General features: G+C 38.6%; 1 protein-coding gene across 1 annotated transcript in view; it reads right to left on the reverse strand.

Moving 5' to 3' along the window:
• Nucleotides 1-3,553: 3,553 nt before the first annotated feature.
• Nucleotides 3,554-11,035, reverse strand: part of LOC107562765 (WD repeat-containing protein 11-like) — a 163,270-nt gene continuing 155,788 nt past the window's right edge. Inside the window, exons 26-27 of the mRNA XM_016247483.1 lie at nt 9,837-9,924; nt 3,554-4,413 (exon numbers count right to left, since the gene is read on the reverse strand). Of these exons, the coding sequence (XP_016102969.1) occupies nt 4,211-4,413; nt 9,837-9,924 (291 nt within the window). The 3' untranslated portion in view covers nt 3,554-4,210. The remainder of the gene's footprint in view (nt 4,414-9,836; nt 9,925-11,035) is intronic.

Raw genomic sequence — 11,035 nt, forward strand, 5'->3', positions numbered from 1 at the left:
AAAATAACTTCAGAGTAATCAGAATGAATTCAAACATAATTTATTAATCAGGTAATCAAAATAATAATTCAAAGTCCAATCAAACAATAGAAAACAATTAATCAATCATACAAAACAGTCAATAATACCGAAATGAGAGAATGTATGAGTGTTACCTGATAATGAGTACTACACCCAGTAGATGTGTAGGAAATCTGACTACAGATTCCCTGAGCCTTCTGTCACCCTCTCTTAAATATCCAGAAGAACCCCATAGAAACCAAATGGTATTGTCTGTTTATTGCAGAGTTTTAGCATATCTCTTTAGGGGGTTTCAAGTGAATTATCTTGATTTCTGTGGGAGGCTGTACTTCATTTACATACAGAAGGTAATTTGTGTGAAAAACCTGGGAGTAGTCTGTTTTCAATATTTACGGCTACCTGTTCTATTGTTAAGAGAGTGAGACCCTTTTACCAGACACACAGAGACCTTTTAAACGACTTCAAACATGAATTGTTGCATTGTAATAAACTCTGATTAAGAAAGGTGGTTTTGGTGATCTCTGCAGTGTCCTGTGTTCAGGTGGAAATGAGGGGAGAGAGGGGAAGAGTGGAGGTGTGGAGCTTTTGTTTCTCTCAGTTGGGTGTATTGCTTTAGGCTTTAGACAGCTTTAGACAGATTTCAGGTGTTGATTCTCGTGAGAGTTCCTTGTTTTTTCAGACCGTGACCTTCTTCTGATCCAGCCAAATGGCATCAATAATCTTACAGTACTCTGGTCCAGTAAAGCTTATCCTTTTCTGTAAAAGGCAATTTCCTCCATAATCACTCTCTGATGCCCCTGGAGGACAGTAAAAATTATCAATGAGTGTCATTCATCAGAAAGGCTAGTAAGGAAAGCTTGTTTTACTGTTCAGCTTTCATGTGATGAAATGCCCATGGGGCAGTCATATGTAATGAAAATGCTAAGGGAATGCATGTTTTTTCTATAAAAAAAGAAGAAACAAACAGATAATTAACAATCCTATCTCACTGATGATCCAACGGTAGCTGCACAGATCTCAGGCTGCCTGGCGGACATCTCGGCATGGATGAAAGAACATCACCTACAGCTCAACCTGGCAAAGACTGAGCTTCTTGTCTTCCCTGCAACTCCAACTCTACAACATGATTTCACCATTCAGCTAGGTTCTTCTACAATTACCCCATCGACTTCGGTCAGAAATCTTGGTGTAATCTTCGATGACCAGCTGACTTTCAAAAACCACATGGCAAAGACTGCCCGAACTTGCAGGTTTGCATTGCACAACATCAGAAAGATCAGGCCCTTTCTAACGGAGCATGCTGCACAACTTCTTGTCCAGGCTCTTGTCATCTCTAGGCCGGACTACTGCAATGCTCTTCTGGCTGGACTTCCATCAAGCACAATCAAACCTCTACAAATGATTCAGAATGCAGCGGGCACGACTGGTCTTCAATGAGCCCATGTTACACCTCTCTTTAGCTCCTTGAACTGGTTACCGGTTGTGGCTCGCATCAAGTTCAAGACATTGATCCTTGCATATAGAACAGCCACAGGCTCAGCACCCACCTACTTCCACTCACTACTACGAATCTACATCCCCTCCAGAAGTCTGAGATCCGCTAGTGAGCACCATCACAGAGAGGCTCAAAATCACTTTCCAGAACATTCTCGTTCACTGTTCTTGGCTGGTGGAATGATCTTCCCACCCCTATCCGGAATGCTGAATCCCTGACAATTTTCAAACAACAGCTGAAAACTCATATCTTTAAACGCTACTTGACTTCATCTTAATTTTTTTTTATTTATTCCTTCCCTTTTCTAGCTTGTACTTATTTGAACAATGCCTAAAACTTGGTATTTCAAGCACTTCCTGTGTCTGTTTGCCTCTATAAGAAGAATCGCTTTATGTATTCCCCAATTGTAAGTCGCTTTGGATAAAAGCATCTGCAAAATGACTAAATGTCAATGTAAATGTAAACAGTTCTCTGTGAACTTAAACCTTATAATGACTCCTGAAGGGGGCTAAATAAATAGAAGCCAGTGCCCATAGCAGCTCTCTTTTTACTTACTGTGACGGTATCATATTTTGTCATGTAAGTTAGACATAATTTGGGCCATATGAATTCATTTACAAAAACATTTCAATAAAAATTACAAATATATGCTCTCAGTAGATATTGTTTGAAACCGAATAAATCTAACTTTGACTTTTCTCAGTGGTTTTCTTCTTTATAGTAGCACAGCAGGAATGGTCTGTTTAGTTAAGAGGGTGTGGCCATTTATGCTTTTATTCTGGACTTACTGACATTTCAAAGCATTAATCAGTCAGCCATGATTATTTTTTCATGATCCTATGCCTTTATCCATATGAAATATGGCTTGTCAAATAACGGAATAAAAAAATATATAATTATATTTTGAAAATGTAATGGACAAAATCAAAATGGATGGTACAAGCTATATTTATTGCTTTACATATATATATATATATATATATATATATATACAAACACAGTAAGCTCAAACACCTAGAACATTCATGACAAATGTTTAAATAGGAACAACATTTAAATGATAAAGTCATGACAAATAATTACTCACAATATCATACCAAAACAAGGCAGGGCATTTCAACAATCATAAATCAACAAATGAATTAATCATAAAAAATAAAAAAATAAACTAATTTGTAAATCACAGACACAAAGGTGGTGCCACAAACATCAAGCATATGTAGTCACATCTCAATTCAACAGGACAATAAACAAATACAGTAACTCTCTGGTGACCTGAAGCTAAGTGGAAAATGCCACACACTACAGCATATCACACACCTGCTTAAACAAGTGCAATCCAACTACAAAAAGTTATTGGCTGATGCTAAAAAATGGGTCAAATTCACATCTTTATTACATTTCTATGACTTGTTATATATAGACAACAAACCAAAATTAACCAATAAATTTCATACTCAATATTACTGAATAAACAGCACCCATCTAAATTATGACATGTGAAAGATTTGAATTATGAATTTGTTGTTTGGGTGGTTGTTTTCTGTTACAAAACACATATAGTTACTTATATCCAACAAAATGTCACAAATGTCATGTTTTTGCATTTATATTTGAACCATCTAACCATTTAGAGCCATTTCGATAACAGTGATACTCTTGAAACCTTTAAAAATGTCTGGATCTATTTATTTTTAGAAAATTAAGCCTATTGTTGACCATTAAGGTTTTACTGTACTAAAACCAGAAAAACTAAACAAAAGAAACCCACAATATATTATTTAAACTGTAATTATTCTCAAAAGTTTTAGTTTTTTTTGTAGTACAAAAAAAAGCTTAAATTACTCTGTCAATTATATCTTTACTGTAAACTCTTCAATGTAAAACTGTATCTTTAAAGGTACAACAGATTAAGTAAGCTTTAAGTACCCTTAAAATGACAACTTTATATGTTATCTACCCCTAAAAGGTGCATATTAGTAAGAGTGGTAATATTTGTCCTTAAGTTACTACTATTAAACTTTTAGGGGTAAATAAGGTATAAAGATGCTCCAGTGATAAGGTGTTGTACCTAAAGTTTTTTTTTTCCTGAGAGAGTAGAAATCAATAACCCTCTAAAATTTGTATTCCTATAATCATATTTTCACAATACTGTCAATCATTTAATATAACATTTTTTTTTTGATTTTGGGGTGAAACTGGACATGTTTCATGAGATTCATCCTTTAACACATCATCCATTTCTTTTCTATATTTTTATCTTGAAATTATATATTTAAATTATTCCCTAATTTGAAATCTTAAGCATATTTCATGTCAAACACGTATAAACTAATTTTACAGATTTTCAAAATGTATTTTTGTTCATTATTATCATTATTATTTTAGATTGTTTTAATTCACTATGACGATGTTTAGTTGATAAAGTGCAAGAACAGGTTTGGAATACATTACAGCAGGATAACAGGTGCTAAGGGAATGTCTTGGGGTACAACACATCTCACAACCAGCAGAGAATTTTAAAAGATAACCAAGAATCCAGACAAATAATTTGAATGAAAAGATGTTTGTGTTTCTCAACTACCTGCATGCTATAAGCTTATGGGAGCGAGTTTTGAAGATATCATGCTGCATCTTTATTTAAGTTTTTCTTTACACATTCTCTCCTTTCCCCCATGGTGTACTTGGGGCAAGTCATTCTATATTCCCTAGAGAGTTATCCACTTCCTCCTCACTAGGGCTGGACTCTAGCCCCATACCCTCTGTTTGGGACAGCTCATCCAGCAGCTCCTTTCCCGCCTCTCCAGCTCGAGACGCCCATAGCACAGCACCCTGTTTCAGCCCGATGGAGCGAAGCATCTTAGCGTAGTCCACAAAGGCCGCACCTATAAACTTATGTGGAGATGCTGTGGTTAAGGAAGACTGGGAATAGAGAAGTAATATAAGTAAAAAGAAAAAAAGTGTAAAGACTAAGTTACTACTTACTACATACAACCTACTGTCACCCCTAAAATTATTTGGAAACTTAAGTGGACACCAATACACATAAGCAAATGGTGTCTTGTAAGCCAGGTTTTTGCATGGCAAAGAACCATTTTAAATGTAGAAGTGTCCACATATTGTGTGCTGTATAGCGTACCTTGCCAGTTTTGTGCGCTTACTTGGCCCTTTGTTGTGACAAACAGTAAAGTGTGTTCAAGCACCAGCAAAATACATGAATAGTGTAAAGAAATACTCTTTAAGAGAACCAGTCAATCAGTGGAAGTTAAAATCAGTGTGTAAGTATATTTATTTCTTGTCTCATTAGTTTTTGCAGTTGTCATTGCTAGGAAACACTTGTTTTGTTTACTGTGTTGAGACGTGCTGAAGTTGCGTTTGGTCTCGTGCTGTATCGCATACCTTATCAGTTTCGTGCACTTGTTATGCTTGGAGACTTAAATGTCCACCTAGATAGGGTGCAGGCTGCAGACTTCCACACTCTGCTTGCCTCTTTTGATCTCAAGCAAGTGTTAACTATGGCTACTCACAAATCAGGCAACCAACTGGACCTTATTTACACACTACACTGCTCCACTGATCATGTGATGGTTACTCCACTGCACACCTCGGATCACTTCCTCCTCACTCTTAACATCAACATGGTTTCTGACACAACACATACCCCTCCACATGTCATCTTTCGATGTAACCTATGCTCACTCTCACCCTCTCAGCTATCAGCTATAGTTTCATCTTCGCTTCCTCCTCCTAAACAGTTCTCATCACTTGATACTAACAGTGATACTAACACTTGATATACACTCTCTGCTCCACTCTTTTGTCTTGCCTAGACAATGCCTGCCCCCTATCTTCCAGGTCAGCCCGTACCACCCCTCCTGCCCCTTGGAGTTCTCTGTGAGCATCGTTCTAAGCTCAGGGATGCAGAAAGGGTATGGCACAAACTGTCAAACACATCTTACCAGCAAACATACATATTCACCTCCTTCTCTCCACTCTCTGAGGCAGAAGTCTCCAAACTAATCCTTTCCAATCATCCTACTACTTGTCCGCTTCATCATATTCCATCTCATCTCCTTCAAGCCATTTCTCCTGCAGTTGTACCTATACTCACTCACATAATTAACACATCCCTTCACACTCGTGTTTTCCCCTCAGCATTTAAACAGGCTACTTAAGAAACCCACTCTTAACCCAGCTCTTTTAGAAAACTACAGACCGCTACCCCTTCTTCCTTTCATTTAAAAAACACTTGAACAAGTTGTGTTTAACCAAGTCTCTGACTTTCTCACACAGAAAAACTTCCTGGACTGCAATCAGTCTGGCTTCAGAAGTGGAAATTCAACCAAAACTGCCTTGCTCTCGGTTGTTGAAGCCCTAAGACTGGCAAGAGCGGCTTCCAAATCTTCAATACTTGTCTTGCTGGATCTGTCCGCTGCTCTTGACATGGTTAACCACCAGATCCTCCAGTCAACCCTATTGGCAAAGGGCATCTCAGGAACCGCACTCCAGTGGTTTGAGTCTTACCTCTCAGATAGGTCCTTCAAGGTATCTTGGAGGGGTGAGGTTTCTAAGTCACAGGGCCTCAGGGCTCAGTTTTTGGACCAATTCTCTTCTCTGTCTACATGGCATCACTAGGTTCTGTCATTCAGAAACATGGCTTTTGTAACACACTTGAAGAAGGCAAATCACAGATTTGGCAACGATTTTGTTTTTTTTTCTTTTATTCAACCAGCAGTTTTACAGATTTCACCACAGCGCCATGCAACACAACATCGCGTGAACCACTACTAACTCTTCTCTCGGTTTTTTGGCACACTGAATTCAAAACAGGTCAACCGGGGCTTGAGGTGTGGTCATGAACAAAGGCCAAGTTTATCTAAAGCCCCATTTCCACCACAGGAACTTTCCCCAGGAACTAGGGACTTTTGACCTGTACTCGGTGTGTTTCCACTGCAGGAACCAGGATCTAAATAAAGTTCCTGGTAAAAAAAAAAAGTCCCTGCTCATGAGGTAGTACTTTTCTAAGGTCTGGAAATTTAGGGGGCGGGACTTGTGCGGTGAGCATCACGCAGCATTGTATTTCAACCACCATATTCGCATAATTTTTTTTAAATATTACTGTTATTGTGTAAATGTAGTTTTAAAAGTACTTCAGGTGAGAATGTAGTTGTTTAAAACTCAAATCTGCGGTTTATTTATAAAGTCAGCACCTATTTGAAAATGTGCTTCACTGATTTCGAAACCGTGAGCTCCATGCAATCACCGGGCACTCCGTGCTCATGTTTCCCGACGAGAGCAGCCTCACCTCGGCTAGTACTTCTGACATTTGCCGCTGATGCTACCCCAGATAGTCACGCAGTGTGAAAACAACGGCGATCCGACGAGTTTGAAGATCATGCAGTGTGAACTCGGCATAACACTAGCGTTCCCTATTCTTTTTCTATTCTATATACTTTTTTTTTTTTTTTTATTATAAAAAATAAACCCTTGTGATGTGTACTGCGTTTGGCTAACCGAGACTTGTCACAGCACTAACATATTATTGCCCTTTTGTTGGTTTTGATTGCTACTATTTGATTGCTTCTAAAGGTAATGTAAATGTACATATTTGTTCACTCCATTGTTCAGACCCTGTGAAATTACATTTTTCAAACATTAAGGTCAAGGTGACTCTTAAAGACCCCAGGAAATGATTTGACCATTTTTTTCATGCATTGATGTATTTTGTATTGAAACAGGTAGCTGGAGTGGGACTTATCAAAGGGCTTGTTATTTTGTAAAATACTCAGCAACTTGTTGTTTTTCAAAACTGTGTGATTTGCTGCTTGCACTTGCTAGTCAATTCAGCTGGCATTAAAGCGAAGATAATTATCATTCTAGAGAGCATTGCTGTCCTAATTCTGCTACTTGTATTATACCTTTGTAGGTACTCTTTTTGTGAAGAAAAAGTAAATACTTTTGTTATGTGTAGCAGAAGAGTAGGAACGCATAACTACATGCACTCTGTCACCATAAATTCATATTTAAGTATTACTTTTATATTTTTTTAATTAATTAAATTTTGTAATTTATATTGTATTTATCTACAGAAGCATATGTCGTCAAACCTCAAACTTCTCTAATATGAGCTACTGGAGTCTGTGTGTGATGATATTGCAGGGTGTTCCCGAATAAAGTGAACGGAACTTAAATGGATATCCCGTGCTCAGGGAATAGTGAGCAGTGGACACTGCATAAGGAACCAGTCAATCAGAACACAGCTAATGTCTTCAGAAATGAACACTTTGTACTTTGAATGCTTTGGACAAAATGTATTCATTCAGTTGGGCAAGGGTCTCCAAACTCGGTCCTGGAGGGCCGGTGTCCTGCAGAGTTTAGCTCCAACTTGTCTCAACACACCTGCCTTGACGCTTCTAGTATACCTAGTAAGACCTTAATTAGCTAGTTCAGGTGTGTTTAATTAGGATTGGAGCTAAACTCTACAGGACACCGGCCTTCCAGGACCGAGTTTGGAGACCCCTGCATTAGGGTCTTTTGGGTTACCATTCATTTTTGAAGCAGCATCTTTTGGGCACCCCTTGCATTATATGGTCTCAGAGAGTTGGATTACTTTTCTTTGTTGTAATCTTTGTTGTATTAATCTGAGAAAAGAATGTCATAGACATCTGGGACAGCATGAGTGTGAGTAAATAGCTGTGTTTCCACTGTCGGGCCAAATGAAAGAATGCTTGTGTGTGCCAGGGCCAGTCGCGTTTCCACTGTCACTTCCGGGGCTTGATCAGGCCACCTCTGGGTTTCATCAGGGCCAATGACCAGAGTTTTTTGGCACACTGAATTCAAAACAGGTCAACCGGGGCTTGAGGTGTGGTCATGAACAAAGGCCAAGTTTATCTAAAGCCCCATTTCCACCGCAGGAACTTTCCCCAGGAACTAGGGACTTTTGACCTGTACTCGGTGTGTTTCCACTGCAGGAACCAGGATCTAAATAAAGTTCCTGGTAAAAATTTGCCCCTCAGAAAGTCCCTGCTCATGAGGTAGTACTTTTCTAAGGTCTGGAAATTTAGGGGGCGGGACTTGTGCGGTGAGCATCATGCAGCATTGTATTTCAACCACCATATTCGCATAATTTTTTAAAATATTACTGTTATTGTGTAAATGTAGTTTTAAAAGTACTTCAGGTGAGAATGTAGTTGTTTAAAACTCAAATCTGCGGGTTATTTATAAAGTCAGCACCTATTTGAAAATGTGCTTCACTGATTTCGAAACCGTGAGCTCCATGCAATCACCGGGCACTCCGTGCTCATGTTTCCCGACGAGAGCAGCCTCACCTCGGCTAGTACTTCTGACATTTGCCGCTGGCTCTGATGTCTCTGCAGTGGTTAAACATAAGATGTAATTCGTTTTGGGTAAATCTAACAGGTAATCTTTGGTCTTTATTCTGTTAATCTATTAATATGTTAAAATGAAAATTAAAAGAGGCAGTACTGTTTGATATAATATTTTGTTTCATTGTAATGTATGTAGGCCTACATTCCCTGAACTACATTTCTGTGGCTATTAATATGTTTAAATGAAATTGAAAACAGGCAGTGGTGTTTGATATCATATTTCATCTTATTGTAAATACAGAGAGACCCCTTTAAGGGCGGGTTTTAGAGTAGCACAGCTTGGCAGTCATGGCCTAATGTTTAGAGAGTTGGACTTGTAACGCAAAGGTTGCGGGTTCGAGTCTCAGGTCCAGCAGGATTTGTCGTTGGGAGCAGTGAATAACCAGAACTCTCTTCTAGCCTCAATACCACGACTGAGGTGAGGACCCTTGAGAAAGGCACCAAACCCCCAACTGCTCCCTGGGTGCCGCAGCAATATGGCTGCCCACTGCTCTCTGTGTTCACAGTGTGTGTGTTCACTACTGTGTGTGTGCTTGGATGGGTTAAATGCAGAGCACAAATTCGAGTATGGGTCACCCATACTTGGCCACACGTCACATCACATTCACATTGATTTAGGCTTTGAGGTCCGAGGCCCCACACAGCTTGTTGTTAGCCTTGGCTTGCACTGGCCTGACAGTGGAAAAGCAGGAAATTATGAAAGAATTTTCAGTTTTAGGTGGAGTATCTTTTAAGATTAATCTACTTTTAGATAAGATGTCAAAATATTGTTTGTCTATCCATAAACATTTATGGATTTTAGTTTGCAAACAAACAAACAAAAACATTTTATGCAACATTAGTTTACCATTTTTATGACATTAGTTTTAAAATGAACATAACGCTACTGCATCTTGCTGTTTGAAAAACTAGTAGATGCATTAAAAGGATATTAATGTCGTCATTTGTCTCCATCACACCATATTTCAAGCAGGCTTCAATAAAGAGTGCAGCACGGTCGAAATATCTCATGCTGTCAAGAAATGTAAAAATATATCAGAGACATATCTGAGCATCATGCCCTTTAACATGCACATTCAAATGTCAAACTGGTGGATGCTGCACTTTTTAACAGGATGCCTAGGATATGTAATTTTTCTCCAAGATTATACATAAAACACAGTGCCTTTCACAAAGAGTTTAATGGCATTCAGGCATGACACATGGATATTCTCAATAAAAAATTGATTATGCAATTTTAAAATAATTCTTCAACCAAAAATGAAAACGATAATTTAACCTCAGGTCAACCCATATGACTTACTTTCTTCCATAAAACACACAAAGGAAAAGTTCTCAAGAAATGCCAAGCTGCTCTTTTTCGATAATGAAAGCATACTGTGATCAGGGACTAGAAAAGAAAAAAAGTACTATAAGGTATACAATACGTATCTTCCTAAACTTCTGAAGAAAAATACTGTATCTTTGTGTGATGAACAGAACTTAAACAGATTAAGTTCATGAGGAACTTTGTATCATTCACTGACAATCTTTCTCTCTTCTGTAGGTCTCAAATCTCCATCTTTTTTTAATAAAAAAAAAAAACTTGGCATATGCTGTGTCAGGTTTAATGTAAACACACAGACATTCTGCAAAACATTTCCTTTTGTATTCTAAGAAAAAAAACATATGGTTTTGAAACAACATGAGGATGAGTAAATGATGACATAATGTTGTTTGTTTTTTTATTTTATTATGTTATTTTACGCTTAATTCCTAAAACAGATTTATTCCTAAAACACATTTTAATGGATGGATGGGCAACATAATACTCTGAATGGGCTAAATGACAAATCAAAGAGAAAAGGAATGCATGCCTGTGAAGCGTATTAAAAAACGTACGAACCAATGGTTAGGCAGCGGAGCTGCACGAGCCTATGTCGACGAAGCCCGCCAAGCCTGCCAAAGCCTGCCAGAATGGGCGGGGCGTCTGGCTATATAAGCGGGAATTCGCCACAGGATTCTCAGAGTTCTTCTCCTTCAGTGACGACTCTACACTCATTGCTGATCCTGAAAGCCTGCTCGCCGTTGACACGCCTTTTCAGCAGGAATCGGGACCTCTCAGCACAGCTGACCTGCTTCTCCGCCGCTA

The sequence above is a fragment of the Sinocyclocheilus grahami genome, unplaced genomic scaffold (genome assembly GCF_001515645.1).
Source record: "Sinocyclocheilus grahami isolate Dianchi unplaced genomic scaffold, SAMN03320097.WGS_v1.1 scaffold838.1, whole genome shotgun sequence".
In the NCBI taxonomy this organism is placed as follows: Eukaryota; Metazoa; Chordata; class Actinopteri; order Cypriniformes; family Cyprinidae; genus Sinocyclocheilus; species Sinocyclocheilus grahami.